Source organism: Berghia stephanieae, chromosome 3 (assembly GCF_034508935.2).
Source record: "Berghia stephanieae isolate SIO BIC M18660-M18661 chromosome 3, UCSD_Bste_1.3, whole genome shotgun sequence".
NCBI lineage: Eukaryota > Metazoa > Mollusca > Gastropoda > Nudibranchia > Aeolidiidae > Berghia > Berghia stephanieae.
In genome coordinates, this window is record NC_088362.1 from 73101011 (window position 1) to 73119265 (window position 18255).

An 18255-nucleotide genomic window follows, 5' to 3' on the forward strand; every position below is an offset into this window, starting at 1 on the left:
TATATATATATATATATATTTGTGTGTGTGTGTATGTATGTATGTGTGTGTGTGTGTGTGTGTGTGTGTGTGGGTGAGTGTGTATTTGTGTGAGAAAGTGGGGGGGGGGGGGGGGGTAATTGGGCATTGATATTAAAATATTGTATTATAGTTTACCATGATAAAGATTAGTTGCGATTGCGCAATTGGCTTATTGTTATTATTATTATTATTATTATTATTATTATTATTATTATTATTATTATTATTATTATTATTATTATTATATTATTATTATTATTATTATTATTATTATTATTATTATTATTATTATTATTATTATTATTATTATTATTGCTATTTTATATTATTATTATATTATTATTATTATTATTATTATTATTATTATTATTATTATTATTATTATTATTATTATTATTATTATTATTAATATTATTATTGTTATTATTATTATTATTATTGCTGTTGTTGTTGTTATTATTGTTATCAGCATTGATATCATAACCAGTGTTATTATCTTATCTTATTTTGTTTAAGCTGAATAAGAGTTGTTCTTTGAATACGTTATTTAATGATAGAACATAAAACATATCTCAAATAGCTTGTATGAGTATTATCTTTTGAACGTAATGAACATATATCATATGGCAATGTAAAATCCAAAATTACTGGTATAAACTATAAACTATTGAATATACATTTATATATATATATATATATATATATATATATATATATATATATATATTATATATATATATATATATATTAAAACTTCGCCTATAGTATACTAAAACAAAATTGATGGCATTACGTTATTTAATTTATAAATTATCTTTCAGAGACGTAACGATTCTTCTGTATTTGATACTAGATAGAGTAATGAAAACTAAACACTCGTTATGATATGACATATCCTTGAGTTCGAGACATATTACTGTCGCTCGTCTTTGATACTGGACTTCAGACACTGCTCCCGAACATAGGAATATGTCTTATGATACCTTTAAAGAAACAATAGAGACATGTTTTTGGCCAAATAAATAAAAGAAGTGTAAATGAGTCCCAACGTGCGAGCGCCTTTAGTCCTAAAATATAGAAGTGCACATTGATATCCAAACAAGACTTTCAATTGTGAGAAGCCTCTCATTATGTGATTCAAAATAAAATATCAATACATTGGTCATCACCAATCATGTTATAAGAATAATGGACAGGATATCACTTGCTGTGTTTTTGTCCCCTTATATGTTGTCCGAATGACCTGTTATCTCTGTCTCGGAATTAGATTAATTGATTTGTCCTGACACTGGTCGGAGTCATTGGCTACGGGGAAACAGTCAGGTGTATAGTATTAGTTTTAGCAGTATATGTTTATTATTAATTTTTATATCTTCCATTGTAAACTAATCTCTCAATAATGAATTGTAATACTTTTTTTCTTTTCTCGGTTCTTCTATTTGATATGATTTGTAAAAGAAGTGTTGTATTTCACTTGTTAAGACCCTTTGCTTGTGTCTTTGACTTCTAAGCGAGTTCAATCTAAGTACACCGAGGGGTGCTCTTGGTGCCCTATCCTCACCATTTACCTTTGCCTTATTTATCCACGGGTGCCTTTGAGAAAAGTATACTTTTAGACTACCTTATACATTTTCTGTTCTTTCAATGCGTCACAAACGCCGTAAAATTCTGAAAAACAAAGAAACCAACCCTTGACATGGAATAATTGAAGTATGCAAGCTTGTTTCGCTCTAGACTATATCAGTACGGAAAATTACTTAAATGTTTGTGATATTCCAAAAGATTCAATTATTTGTCTTTGGGAATTAATTCTGTAATTCTACCAAACAATACGTTAAAATAATATGTCTGTAACTTCTAGGCAATGTTCGCAAAATCCCATTCTTCTAGAACTTTAATCATCGATAGAAATGTGTTAAATAAGTGGTGGGCTATTGATTATGTTGGAATTTCCCCGAAGATAAAGATCACCCAGACCAAAGCATTTTGGAGCACCTAGTATTACTAAAAGTCAATAACTTTATTATCCAAAACAGAATTACCATGATATAATCCCTATCTTATTAATTGTCAACGAATGGGATATAAGCGTGGTCCTCATTTACAAATACAATACTAGATTATTTTGCGTGGCGCTTCTGTTATTTTTACAATTATTATTATTATTATTATTATTATTATTATTATTATTATTATTATTATTATTATTATTATTATTATTATTATTATTATTATTATTGTAAGTATGGGTGGTATTACAATGTTGTATTTTTTATGATTATTTATGGTATCATTTTATGCTTTGGTTTCATTTACCTTTTTTTTCTCACTTTCATGTCTGTTGTCATCAAATTGTATGGATTATTGATCAAAATCAAAGTTATTTTTGTTTGTCTTATTTTGACTATGGAACGGATACTTGTCATAGCAGACCTGCCTACTTGAAATAGGAAAATGTAATAAGTAGTTTTCAGGGTAAATAACATCGTAGACATTTTAACTACCCTTAAAAATCACCAGTTTGTCCTTATAATGCGTGGGTAAAAATATTTTTAACTCTATGTGATAGCTCTGGCACCAGAACTTCGTTTTCAAGAAATGACATTTAATTAAAAACCTTTATTATATCCAGCTCGGGATTTAGCCGTAGTACTACGGGAATTTTCGTGGTAGTGAGGAGGTCTGTTGTGATGGGTATCAATATTTTATTTTTATTTTATTTATTATTATTTTTTTTAAATGAGAAAAACTGATTGGAAATGTAAAAGTGATGGTGATAGTGGTAGTGATGATGGTAATGGTGGTGGTGGTGGTAACGGTGATGATTGGGGTGTAGTGATGATGGTAATATTATTATTGTTATTATTATTGATATTCTTCTTCTTTTTGTTCTTCTTCTTCTTGTTGTTGTTGTTGTTGTTGTTCTTGTTGTTCTTCTTCTTCTACTTCTTCTTCTTCTTCTTCTTCTTCTTCTTCTTCTTCTTCTTTTCTTCTTCTTCTTCTTCTTCTTCTTCTTCTTTTATTATTATTATTATTATTATTATTATTATTATATATTATTATTATTATTATTATTATATTATTATTGTACGCATTGATGGTATTACGATTGTTGTATTTTTGTGTGGTGTATCAGTTTATTTTTTGCTTCCATTTACCTTTTTTTTTTTCTTTTTTTTCCACTTTCATGTATGTTGGCATCAAATTGTTGATTTATTGGCGAAAGCCTAAGATTGAATAAACTTTGAAACTTTATATTCTTAATCTGTTGATTCCAACAGAGAGAGGGGGGGGGGAGCTTTTTTATTTTTTAATTTTTTAATTTATTTATTATTTATTACAACAAATGAAACGAAACTGAAGTAAGAAACAAGGATAATTAACATAAAACAATAAAAAATAATAAATAAATAAATAAATAAATAAATAAATAAAATAAAAATACCTGAGATTCCCCTAAAATATAAGAACTAATATAATAGTCTTAATCTGTTGATTCCAAAATTGAATCAAATGTGTGTTAACAAATAAAACAAAAAAATCAATGTAATTGAAAAATAAAGGAGGGAACTCTTTTGAAAAAAATGTCATGTAAATGTAAATATGTAAATAAAATTGTATTATTTCCAATTTTTGTTCAAAAATATTAAAACGGCCAAAAATTATCACTCTCAGTTCGGTTTACATTTGTTGAAGTGGGTACCCGTTACCCGCCCCTTTTACCCGAGTACCCGGTTTAACTTTATTACCCGCGGGTACCCGCCCAGCCCTTGTGTTCAGTGTTCGGTGTTCAGTTAGCTTATAGCCCAATGTTCTAGAGAAAACGTATATTATTTTGCATGCACAAGTTCAGAAGCACACGCAGAAACAAGCCAGGACGGGATAGGCTAGTCCAAAATATACGTTTTTTCTAGAACATAATTTATTCTTTAAAATCGGTAACATCTCTTTCTCAGTAGCTAACCTGAACGAATCCATGGTTGTAAAAGGGCGATGGTACAAAACAGGTGGTGAATCAATATTAGTGGGACGTGGATGATATTTCGCAGTGGGTTGATTAAAATTGTCAAGCTCTTTAACAAATGGAAATCAAGAAGGGTGATATCAGGTGACTTGGGTGGCCAGTTGATGGGGCCACATCTTCCAATTCATCTGACAGAAAAGTTTTTATCTAAACAGGCTCTCACAATCGGCCCCCAATGAGGCAGTGCTCCATTTTGCTGGAAAACGACGTTGTTAATAACAACTGCATGGGGCATTCAAAAATGATTCAAGCATTTCTAATTATGATAAGACAGTTACAGTGTTTTTGTTGAAGAAAAATGGCCTAATCACACGATCAAACATTCTTTTTCTGGGGTTACGTTAAAGACAGAGTTTATTCCACCCGAATAAAAGATCGCAACCCTCTCTAAATCAAGATAAGGGAAGTTGTGACGACAGTTACCCCTCAAAATGCTACAAAATACGTGGAGAGAGTTGGGGAAGCGGTTAGATACGTTGAAGGAGAATGGAGGATCCTATGAAGAGGTATGAAGCAACGTGTACATAGTTGCAGGTCTGACATCCGAACCCACATACCGACAATAATTTGAGTCATTTTTTAGTTTTCCATTACAACAAAGAGCCCATAAGGAATTAGGTTATCAGACCTTCAAATACGTGCACGTCGGTATGACGCCAAGACTCGTGTCTTAAATAAAGTTTGTGTTAAACTAAATCAGGCGCATCTTTATTTTTCTTCAAAATTTTGCGTCCGAAAATTGATTGAGTCAAATTTCTCCGTTTTTACAAAAAGTGCGGCCGTGTTGTAAAGGCCTATAGCATCTTCATGACATGTTAATTACAATAAAATGAATAGTGATGAAAAATATGCAAAAAAACTAGATGTTTCTATCATTTCTAGTTTTGAAGCTATTTCAATTATTTATGGGGTAGTTTATTTTTTAAAATTATTTTTACAATCGGAAGCAGTCAAAAGCCTAGGATCTTCGTGGGATAACCCGGGGTAAGCTCCAGCTATTGTGATTTGGAACTACAACGTCAGAAATATTACACTTGTGTGAATTAATCTCAGCTTTAAAAGTCGGGCCAGTCAAATTGGCTATAATGTAGGCCATTAAAATCACATTCGTCATGTCCATCCACCCACCAGCAACGAGACATTCGACCAAATCACATTGGTGTATCAAATATCTGTCCTAATTTTCAAAATAAATATCCATGCCAAAATTCACGGAAGTTTGTCGGCTGTTTGAGCGTATCAGCAATATTTATATTGCCATTACTAATAAATTCTTTCATTGGAGTTTTGGAACTCAAAAGTTTTCCCTTTTGTGATAGTCCAACTTTCTTTCCAATAACTCCCTCATTGAAATTATTTAATTATTATATGTATTACATTTTCTTACAAGGATTCCCAAGCCAAGAGCAACACTTAACACACAGGACGAACCGTCCGTCTGTTATACAATAAGTATTACATTTTCTTTTTGGACAGAGACAACGCTGTTAATGGCCTGGTACTAATTATAATCCTTCATGGTTAAGATCTTAACAACGCCACTACCACATTATCTCATTCACCTGTAATGTTTATTTCATCCTGTTTTGTTGATAAAAGTGAAACTCGAAACGTCCATTTTATATGTATTCGTATATTTAAATTGAAGCTTACATTCAATTTCACATTGTAATTTATGTAGAATTGAAATAACAATTAAATAATAATATTGTAGTTGGACAAGCATTTTCCAATTTGATAACATTGACTTCATTCATTGTAAATCTGATCCATCGTCTCAATAGGGTATTACGCCGGAGTGAATCAGTCAAAATCGAAAGTTAATTAGATCCGACCAACGTGTTCTGATTTGCAGTTCCAATAACACGAATTGTTATGGCTTCATCGTTGTAATGGATATACTCTCAAACCAATGCAAAATATTGTCCATTGCAACAACGTTAGATCAAGCCCATAGTTACGCTCGGTCATTAGACCTGCAAATATGTGTACGTCGGATTCGGCATCAAAAACTTTAGATTTGTGTTCCTCATGGATTTTTTTTCCTCTTAAATAAAACAAATAAATTAAACCTGAGTCTCATATTTTTGGCAATAAATATAATTTGCAGCATCTAAACCACCCCAAATTTAACCCACTTCAGACTATTTGTCACAAATATGGCCTATTGATTCAAAATGGTATTATGTCGGGCTGAACTATCTGCCCCAAAAAGTAATTTAAAGTTGAAATATCGATAGTCAGCTGATCAAACCTCTGAAGTCCCGATTTTCACGATCGGCTGATCAAAACTCTGAAGTCTACATACGAGATTTGCGAACCATGTTTTATCTAATTTTGGGCGGATCGGATGATGTCATCAGAGGTCTACTGGTCACTATTATTTACTTCGACATAATACTGGAATGAGTACGGCGAGTAACAATCGTATTAACCAGCTAACTGCCATACTCCAGAAAGACGCGTATTTAAGAATTTGGCCAGAAAACTCGTCCTTCAAATATCAATCCATAATATTGACCCTCATCTTGGCAACAAGTCACAAAACTGGGACCTCACGAGGTTTTCGATCGTAGTTTGAAGGACAAATTTTCTGGCCAAATTTTTTAATGCGCCTCTTTCTGAAGTACGGTAGTTAACAGGTAAAAAGCCATACGTCACAGATGCTGCAGTAGGTCATCGCATATCGGTAATTGGTTCAACTTAGCTGTCGAAATTGCCAAATTGGCATTTTTCTATATTATTGGGTTTTGTGAATCTAAATCAATGTTCCATTGCAATAATATTATATGAACCTTAATAGATTAATTGATATAGAAGCAGACGAAGTTGTGGCTCTCCGGTATTTTTTTCTCTCAGATGTACGACCTTTTATCTTCAGGCATCAGCTCTGCTAACCAACATTTTTCGAGCGTCGTAAAGCGCGATAAGCATTTTAACTATGATAACTGCCGAAAAGAAAACGGCCGATATTCGTAGGGTTTAAATAATAGATAATATAGGTTTCAACCTTTCAAATAAAAACATTTATTGAGGTGTCAGTGATTGGTTGTACATCAAAGATGTAGCAGGTTTGCTAGTTTGAAAAAAAAATATAATTTCAATTTATTGATGCCTTTAGCCAAAAAAAACTCACATTATCCGCCAAGCGGATATAAAATATCAACACCCAAAACTTGTGTAACCTTTAACGTTATTATAAGTATAACTGATAGAATTTAGTGAGAACTACTCATAACAGGATCTGGTTAAAAACAACAACAAATAGCTGAGTGACGTCATTTCCGTTCGTTCCATACATCCATCTGATAGGCGAGATACAATAGGATTCAATTGTCGTAACGTCACTTCCTTCCTGATGACGCATGGTAACTTAGTAACACTGGCTCTAAACTATCGGAACAATGGCGGACGCCCGTATGAAATATTTCTCCGGCGAGCATAAAAGCGTATCCAGAGGGGGAAAAAACATAAATTTGATCATGTTTTGACTTTTACACATTCTGATCACAAGACATATGAAAATTTCTAGTCAGCTTGAAGAATAAAAAGTAATGATTTTCTTTGTTTAGAACCAAGATGACCGCCGTTGCCGGGCGGCGTGACATCAGACTACTGAATCCAATAGAACATATATCGTGTAAACGTATTGATATTGTTGATTCTGGTGCGATCGACTCCCAACGTAACACGCTGTGATCTGAAAATGAGACCATAAAGACCATAATAAAGAAAATGAGACCATGAGACCATGCAACGTCACCGGTCTTATTACTCAGGGGATTGTCGTGTCTTCAAATAAGGTTCAAAGTTCAAAGGTTTATTTTTAGGCAATTGAGAAAATAAATCATTGACACAGAATTTCCAATTAGCAAATCAAAACAGGCAAAATCAATAATAAACCAAAGCAAATAAAAATATGATTAAATATATATATATATTTATATATATATATATATATATATATATATATATATATATATATATATATATACATGTCGTGTACTTTTCGTACCATATTTGTATGCAACACGATTCAATATATATATATATATATATATATATATATATATATATATATATATATATTATATATATATATATATATATTGAATAAATAAATCAGTAGTGAAATAAATAGATAAATGTATGAACAGATAATAATTAGATTAATTTAAACAAAAATAAAAACGGAAGACAACAACAAAAAAATAATAAAACAAAAACCAAAACACTCAGCCGACGAATAGGGCAACAGATACCACACAAGCAATTCGTATATTATAAGAAAGCAACATAAACTACGACGATGAATGATTACTTAACCTATTCCTATTAATTGCAATTCACCGTCTCAATAAAGTGTTTTGTCGGATTGAACCAGATGTTGAATTCTTCGAAACAATAAAAATGAGGAAACTATTCATATTTTCAACTAACTGTTTCTTTTTTAAATATATATATATATATATATATATATATATATATATATATATATATATATTATATATATATATATATATATATATATATATATATATATATATATTATATATATAACCAAAGTGATATTGGTGGTGGAGTATGATTGATTTTGTTGCTGTTATTACCAAGGTTTCACTTTTGTCTATTTGATAACTCAAAATGCTTTTAAAATACTTGAGCATTAATTTACAAAAGATTTGAGCATTTATACATAGAACAATATCCACTAAACGTGCTCAAGGAACTATACAAAGATTCCCAAGCCAACAACAACACTTAGCATATTATAGGAGGATACGTGCCGTCTGTTTAGACAATATGTATTACATTTTCTTTTTGGACAGAGACAACGCTGTTAATGGCCTGGTACTAATTATACACATGAGTACCGAGAGAGAATGCGAGTAAAGAGTTTGTTTTTTTAAATCCAAGGACTCAACTATGCGTCGTTCAGAGCGGGACTCGAACCCTGAACCTTTCTATCCGAAGAAGAGTGTCATACTACAAAATCACATTGCCACAAAACTGCACACCAGAGAAATGAATGAAGTTCGTACATTGCTCAAAAAATGAAAAAATAAATAAAATCTATGTTTGATCAATTTGGTCACAATTTCAATTTTCGCCATTTTGACCAGTTAATTGCCAGACTCTAGAATGACAAATATATATATTTTTTTTTTTTTTTGTATGGCCAAATTTTTTAGATACGTGTCTTTCCACAGTGCGGCACTTAACTGTCGGTACTATTGTTTCCTTCGACATAATACTGGAATGAAAACGGCGAGACACAATCGTATAAAATAGCGAACTACCGTACTCCAGAAAGACGCGTATTTAAAATTTTGGCCAGAAAACTCGTCCTTCAAATATCAATCGATAATATTGACCCTCATCTCGGCAACAAGTCACAAAACTGGGACCTCGCGAGGTTCTCGGTTTGAAAGTGTTTGCCAAGATGTGGGCCAGTTAAATAGATCGTAATTTGAAGGGTGAGTTTTCTGGCCAAATTTTTTAAATGCTCTTCTTTCTGAAGTACGGTAGTTAACTGGTAAAAAGTCATACGTCACAGATTCTGCAGTAGGTCGCATATCGGTAATTGGTTCAACTTGAGCTGTCAAAATTGCCAAATTTGCATTTTTCTATCTATCGGGTTTCGTGAATCTATGTCAATAAATAAATGTTTTATTACAAAAATAAGATATAAACCTTAATAGATTAATTGATATAGAAGCAGACGGATTTGTAGCTCTCCAGCATTTACCTCTCCGATATACGACCTTTTATCTTCAAGCGTCAGCTCTGGCAACCACATTTTTCGAGCATCTTAAAGAGCAGTAGGCATTTCAACCAGTTTACTATAGAAATCAGTCGATATTTGAAGGATGAGTTTTCTGCCCATTTTTTAAATACGTGTCTTTCCAGAGAACAGCAGAAAACTGGTTAATGAATATAAATTATATAACCATAAATGTCGTCTATTTACAAAGCTATTGAATAAATTTAGGTGTAGGAGGCAGTGCCATCATAAACTTTTGGGATCGAGCACAATTTTAAATCGTATTATAGTGATCATTTTTTAAACTCTATCCTTAACAATTATGGGTACTGTAAATACTCACATTCGTAACGATACAACCAACCATTTTCTTATTCTGATTGGTAATGTACATCACAAAAATAATTGTTTGTCGTTGTGGCCATAAAAAAATTGACCCTGTTTGTAGAGCTCATTTTAGTGAGCGTAGAATGTACTTCTACTTCTTGCTTTCCGGATTGAATAAAACAAAAATATTTTTTTTATGTTGGGCGGATGTGGAGTTTCGTGAAAAATTCTGAAAATGACTGGGGAGGAGAGAGTCGATGAGGGAATGAATCATCGTGTTTACAATACAAGATATCCATTACAGAGGTAACTCTCAAATGGCTTAGATGGCTACACTCCAGCACGGTTTCCTCGGACCCCTCGGGACATGCAAACGAGTTCGAGGAAACCGTAGTTCGAGGAAACCGACGTTGCAATAACGACTTGATGGGAGGGAGGGGGGAACTATGAATATCGGCAGTATATACTTTGCTACCCACACAAAAGATACCTAGTTCGATACCCATAGCGTTATATATGGCCTTCAGCAAGCCAGTTCTCCTTATCTCAATTTGCGGCTCTGCGCTTTGACTGACTCGTGGGTTATTCCAGTTTTCCCTTTCTTGGAATAGGCCTTAAAGTCAAATTTCCGTTTGAAGAAGAAAAAGGGAACTGTATTATGTATCTAATTAATATGATGAGGGATATACAGTTATATTATGACAAAATATTTCATAATATAACTTTATTTCCCTCATATTATTACAAATTGTTTGAGTGTGTGTGTGGGGCGTTGGGAGGGGGGTTGCTATGTTACAACATCGTCGTAGCCAATCATGGTTCGTGGCAACGAAAATAATACGAATGGCGAAGTGTTAAGAAAAATCAGAGAGGTGTCGGTTATGCGAAACAGTGAAGGGATGTGTAAGTGGCTGCATTTGTCTGCATGTGAATCATATGAATGAGTTCGAGGAAACCGTGTGTTCGAGAAAACCGTGTTCGAGGAAACCGTGTGTTCAAGGAAACCCTGTTCGAGGAAACCGTGCTGGAGTGTAATGTTTGGTGAAAAGATTGCCTGAAAAAAATGAGTCAGGTAGGCTGGAATGCCACCAATGCCAACTTTCTTCTGACTTATTCTGGCGCTGTCTCATACAACCTTACTTTTAATGATTTAATGACATTTTTGCACCTATACTGATACGAGCTCTGACAATATGTTACATATATTTGACCCATCGCCTCAATCTGAAAAAAAAACATTGGCTGTAACAAACGTATACTTATTTACAAGTCTGATAACATACATTTTTATGGGCTCATTGTTGTAATGGAAATTCTCTCAAATCAAGGCAAAATATTGTCCATTACAACAATGTAAAAGAAAGCCCATTATTGCCTTCGGTTATAATCAAGTAAAGAATAGCACCTAGGGTATAACAGAAAAGATCAGACCTCTGATGGCATCATTAAATAAATCATATAAATAATGAAGGTCGGCCGATCATACCTCTGAAGTATTGGTTTTCACGATCGGCAGATCAAAACTCTGAAGTCTACATACGAGCTTTGCGCACCATGGTGCGCAAAGCTCGTATGTAGACTTCAGAGTTTTGATCCGCAGTCGTGAAAATCGAGACTTCAGAGGTTTGATCCGCCGACCATCGATTATACTATGCGGAGGCGGTGGATCAGAAATTAATTTACGAAAACTATCTAACGGAGCAATCAGCTATGCATCCTCTTGGCGGTTTGCAGGGGTAGAGGCATTGTTGACCCCTAATGTTAGGAAGGCATAAGGGCGTGGCGTTCCAACTTGGTGAAACTCCAGATTGTGAACTGTATCGTTGTCGTTAAAAACGTCACTTTGTGTATCGTCCACAGGTGATATGTTGGGAAGCCACAGAGTCTTTCTGTTACAAAAAGAAGAAGAAGAAAGAAGTACAAATAAAACATCGTTATAAACGTCACTTTGTGTATCGTTCACAGGTGATATGTTGGAAGCCACAAAGTCTTTCTGTTACAAAAAGAAGAAGAAGAAAGAAGTACAAATAAAACATCGTTATAAACGTCACTTTGTCTATCGTCCACAGTGATATGTTGGAAGCCACAAAGTCTTTCTGTTACAAAAAGAAGAAGAAGAAGAAGAAGAAGAAGAAGAAGAAGAAGAAGAAGAAGAAGAAGAAGAAGAAGAAGAAGAAGAAGAAGAAGAAGAAGAAGAAGAAGAAGAAGAAGAAGAAGAAGAAGAAGAAGAAGAAGAAGAAGAAGAAGAAGAAGAAAAAGAAGAAGAAGAAGAAGAAGAAGAAGAAGAAGAAGAAGAAGAAGAAGAAGAAGAAGAAGAAGAAGAAGAAGAAGAAGAAGTACATTAAAATATCTTTATAAACGTCACTTTGTGTATCGTCTACAGGTGTTGTTGGGGAGCGACAAAGTCTTTCTGTTACAAAAAGAAGAAGAAAGAAGCACAATAAAATAATATGTAAAGATAAAGCTAGAACGTGTTCACATTCGTGTAATCAGAATGGATAAAAGCTAAAACATGATCAGATTTATAATGTTTTCCTCCTCTGTATACACTTTTATGCTCGTCTGAGAAGTATTTCATAACGGGGCCGCCATTGTTCCGATAGTTTAGAACCAATTACTAAGTTATTATGCGTCATTACGAGGGAAATGACGTCACGACTGTTGAATCCTATTGGAATCTACAGTGTCGAAAGGTTGCAAGATACATTTGCGCTCAGACACCAACTTTATTTCCGGACTATTTTGATGGTTGATGGTTCAAAATATTCGCCCCGAAGTATTGATTTAAAACTCAGATATTTTTTAGTCCATTTGTTTCGAATCATACCCCAAACATACATGACATACCTGAGAACAGGGCTTTTTGTTTCGCCAGTGTCAGAGCTGGTGGATGATCGGCAGCTCGAGAAATGGTCGTATCCTCTTTCCCCTCTGACAGTGAAGGTCTGACTTAGAAGATAATCCCAGACTGAGGTTTGTGGCTTCCCAATGATTCTCATTCTTCTTTTCCTGGTAATAAGATGAGAAATATTTCATATATGGAAGTCGAATTCTCCTGGATTTCTAGGTGGGGGCGTATCTTTGGATGGTTAGACCAGGGCTGTTATCACTCGTGTTATTCGCGTTTCTACGAATAATGATATATGCACATTTTTTATTTTAAAAAGTAGTCCTTCAAAGCCATTGGGCCAATGGAGTCGGAGTTTAACTCGGTTTCTATAGCGTGAAACGGATAATAACAATTGCTTGCTACTCTTTGTATAGGACGCTAAAGTACTTTCCGCCAGATCTAACAGACTCAGCTACCCAATTACTGCTGGGTGGACAAGGGGGTCAGAAAAAAAATCTCGACTGCACCCCCGATCGATTTTGGTCCCTTTGCGTTTGAAGCGAGTGTTCTACCAACTGCTATTAGGACCCACACATTTATTTATACGGAGGTAAATAATAGGGAACATTATTTTGTGTCAAAAAGTGGTTCCAAACTCAATGGAAGTATGAAACCAGTCATGAGGAGGACTGGATACATCCATTGTGCAACTGATCTTCGGGTTTCAGTGTGATGACATCTTATTTTCTAAAAAAAACATCTAAATATAATATCTTTAACAATAGCGTTTATATAGTGCAAAATCCACTATTCAAAACGTTTTGCAAGAGGTCCCTCGCCAACACCTACACTTAGCGTCTAGGAACAGACATGACATTTGTTGGCGATATTTCAATATTTTTCTCGAATTTTCTTGTCAAGAACCAGCTACTCATTTTACACCCGAGTACGGTGAGAGAATGTTAGTAAAGAGCCTTTTTTAAGGACTCAGATGTGCGCAGCTCAACAGAGCGGTACTCGGACCCCTGGTCCTTTCGGTCCAAAGATGTTTCTAATGGTGTCACTATACTATGTTTTGATAATCTACCCAGGTTGTCGCAAACTCATCGCCCCATGCGTATACGGTCGCGAACCCACCCGGTCTCTTCGTCGCAACGCAACGTTCAACTAGATGCTCTGCGGTTTCGGACTCTTGACCACAACGGGTACATTTTGGACAGGTGGCAAGTCCCTAGGGTCGGATCGGAAGGAATGTCAACACAATTGGGAAATTCACAATCTTCAAGGATCATCACACGTTTAGTTAGCAAAAAAAACTTTCTATTTTTGTTTGAACATTTGTAGACAACTTACATTTTCAGGACAAAGACGGACTCATTCTTTTTTAAATCATTCAATCAGAAAGAAGGAGTTCCTTCATGAAACGTTTACTGTCTTCCGTTTTTATTTGAGATTTTGAAACAGTTGACTCAATCGTGAATGATACATAGCTTCTTATGTATTGATAACTTTTTGCAAGCTATTTTTGCAAACTAAGCGTGGATAACATTTAGAGACAACTAGAACACTAAAGAAACAATTTATCAGAAAAGTCAATGTTACTCTTTTTCCACGCCAAACTGACCGAATGTCATTGACAGTATCAAAGTACCAATATGATGAGCCATCAGATCTGTTGATCATTGAAATGGTCTAGTCTAGGTTTGAGTCCCTTATCCAAACATTTAATCCGCTGAAGATTTTAAAAGTTTTCCTGGAATATGAATTACTGCAAAAAATATAGATTAGGATCTTAATATAAAAGATATGCATATAATAGCATATTTTAGTTCTGATGTTTTGTGTGTATATATATATATATATATATATATATATATATATATATATATATATATATATATAACGAATCATTACCACATTATCTCATTCATCTGTGGTGTTTCATTCATTAATGTTTTGTTGATAAAGGGGAAACCCGAAACGTTCATTGATATGTTTTTGTAATTAAATTGAAGATTACATTCAATTTCACATTATTATCTATTACGGGTTGAGATGAATATCGAGTCGCGAGCAAAACCTACTTAGAAAACCAGGAGAATTCCAATTCCATAATAAACCCGAGACAAAATCAACCATTCCTTAGAACCTAATAGTTAAGCTATTTCATTCATAAGTGAAAATAGACACAAGTCTTGTCAGACACAAAGAGCTCTTGTCTCCGCATAATAAACTGAATTTATCACCATTACGGTAATATGCCAATATAAAAGCATAATATTATATTTGAGGCATAGAGAGGAATTAGTCTGGGTGTATTCATAAGATACCCTTATTAACTGTAAGTACCACTGATAGGTACGGCTATGTGATCTAGTGGTATGACACTCGCTTTCGGATCGGAAGGTCCTTGGTTCGAGCCTCGTTCGGCGCATAGCCGAGTCTTGGAAAAGGCCCTTTCTCACATTCTCTCATCTCTCAGGTGTAAAATGAGTACCTGGCCGTTAACAGCGTTGTCTCTGTTGAGAAAAAAATTGCAAATCGTTCTCAATATTACGAGTTGCTATTGGTTAGGGACCCCTTGAAAAGTGCTTTGAGCACTTTTAGTGGATATTGTGCTACTCAAATTTAGGTGTACTGCTATACTAACATAATAATATAAAGCTAGAAAAACGGGTGAAGTCTTGTTAGGCTATATCCCCAAGTTAAACTATGTTTTACAGCTTCAATAAATCATTATGCCATTATATCGTATATTAAGCATAGAGAGGAAAGATTATTTACTCCACTCCTTGTAACACAATTGTGTTTAAAGAAGGCTGCTGAGTGGAAAGAGATTATATATCATCTTTATAATATGCCATCATAAAAGCATATAAGAAATATTGCAGACTACGTTCTGTATATCATAATATGTGTATGTATACAAATATAAAATACAAATTAACTGTAAGTGCAACTATTAGGTACACTGTGCCACACTGACAATGAAAACATTGGTGAAGTCTCGGTAGCCGGGCTCATATATCTGGTAAGTAGCCCGCTCAAAATTTGTAGATAGTGTAACAGTTCATCACTCAAATGAATTCACAATCGACCAATGTTGTAGAATAACAGACAAACTTGAACTTTGGTAAGTATCGTTTATCTATCCATTCCACATAACCACATTATCTTCACACATCTTGTCAATTCATGTATAATACCAGATCGGCCTGGTGGGTTACAAATGTGACCTGTCGTCTCAAAAAGGTAAATGGTGTTGGGGTGAATAGGAATCTAAAAGGTGAATCGAGAATCAAACTGATAATTCAGAAAATTGCGTGGAGCAGGCACTTATTATGTTGATAACAAGAAATGAAGTGAGTAGGAAAGTGCCAGAAGACAACAGAGAATAAAAACTTCGAAGCGGCGATGGGGGCGACCTTACAGGTACGACAACTGGCCAGGGAGATCGTGACTCTACCGTATAATCTATCCACGATCCCCAAAAAAAGTCGCTTCAAAGCTAAGTCGAGAGCCTTCTCTCCCCAACTTCTAGAGTGAACCCGTGATCTCAAGAAGTCGGGGAGAGAAGGCTCTAGTAAGACGGAGCTTTGAAGCGACTTTTTTGGGGGTCGTGGATAGCTCATACTGTAGAGTAACGATCTTCCCGGCCAGGCGGAGATGTCGTACCAGTGATGTCGCGGGTTCGATCCCCCATCGCCGCTGCGAAATCTTTAATCAAACTGATAAGAAACACGAACTTTGGGTCGTTTTTTGCAATGTAAGAAATCGTATTAATTATCAACCTTATAGAATGAAATCATTTAATCATTGTGGCAAAAAAAAAAAAAAATCAATTCTCATCAACTAAATTGATGATGTGCAATTAGCCAAAATACAACATCCGCCAGCCGGATATAATGTACCAAGACCCAAAAACTATGTGTAACTTTGAACGTTTATAGTCTGGTAGAATTTAGTGATAAGTACTCATAAAATGCCTGGCTAAAAAAAAAAGATGAATGACGTAAATTTCGTTCCTTCTATACCGTTTTGAGACGATGGGTCATACATGCTTTAGTTACCTCTTCCAGTATACGGCGAAGACAACAAATGTAAGTAACATTCCCCCGGAACCAGCCAGTACGGCGCCTATCATGGCATCGCTCACTGAAATAAGAAAAACATGATTAATTGTTCTAGCCTCTGTTGTAGTATTCCATAAAAGTTATGATGCTTTTTATATCATCTTATTTTAGACCTGCAATGAGTAAATAACGTGATGGTGATACTAATATAAACAATAATAATGATGATGATGATGGCGACAACGACGACGCCCACGATGATTATGATGATGATTATGATGATGATGATGATGATGATGATGATGATGATGATGATGATGATGATGATGATGATGATGATGATGACGACGATGATGATGATAATGATGATGATGATGATGATGATGATGATGATGATGATGATCATGATCATGATGATGACGATAATAATAATAATGAAGTTAAAATTTTAACAGATGAGAGATGTGATATTTTAGCTGTCTTTAAAAATTTTTTAAAAATCAATTGAGTGAAAGCGTTTTTCACTTGATTCAGTCCCCTGATCAGTGACTGAGAGTAAAAATCACAAATGTCTGCTATCTCATGATTGTGTCTTTTGTTCTCCATGTCGTGTAATTTGTAGGTTTTATTAACTTTTGGAAATCATCAAGTCTTTAGAACGAATACTTCCATGCGAGTGGGCCTCTTTACAATGTTCACTGTGTTAAACAAAAAAAAAAAAAAAGGAGCAATACCCGCTAAACGTGCTCAATGTGCTTTACAAAAGGTCTCTTGCAACAGCAACATTTAACATGTAGGACGAGACATAAGGCCTATAAGGCGATATACATTTTTTTCAAATTTGGACAGAGACCACGCTGTTAAAGACCAGATACTCGTTTTACACCTGAGTACGGTGATATATTGCAAGTAAAGAGCCTTTTTCAAGGATTTAACTATACGCCCTCGGGACTCGAACCCAGGACCTTTCGATCCGAAGGCGAGTGTCATACCACTCGACCTCATAGCGGCACAACAAATTGACACAAGTGGTGACAAATGCATACCCCTAATAAAACGTATTCACCCAACCAAAGAATATATATATATATTATATATATATATATATATATATATATATATATATATATATATATACATATTATTTACTATACATTCAATTTTAGCAACCTGATACAATGCCGTTTGAGGCGATGCGTCATAAGATATAGTTTAT

General features: G+C 34.4%; 1 protein-coding gene across 1 annotated transcript in view; it reads right to left on the bottom strand.

Annotated features, from left to right (window-relative positions):
• Positions 1–8611: 8611 nt before the first annotated feature.
• The window catches only part of LOC144968404 (uncharacterized), a 29206-nt gene continuing 19562 nt past the window's right edge, over positions 8612–18255 (bottom strand). Inside the window, exons 6-8 of the mRNA XM_078906712.1 lie at positions 17037–17121; positions 12984–13145; positions 8612–12025 (exon numbers count right to left, since the gene is read on the bottom strand). Coding sequence (XP_078762838.1) covers positions 11845–12025; positions 12984–13145; positions 17037–17121 — 428 coding nt within the window. The 3' untranslated portion in view covers positions 8612–11844. The remainder of the gene's footprint in view (positions 12026–12983; positions 13146–17036; positions 17122–18255) is intronic.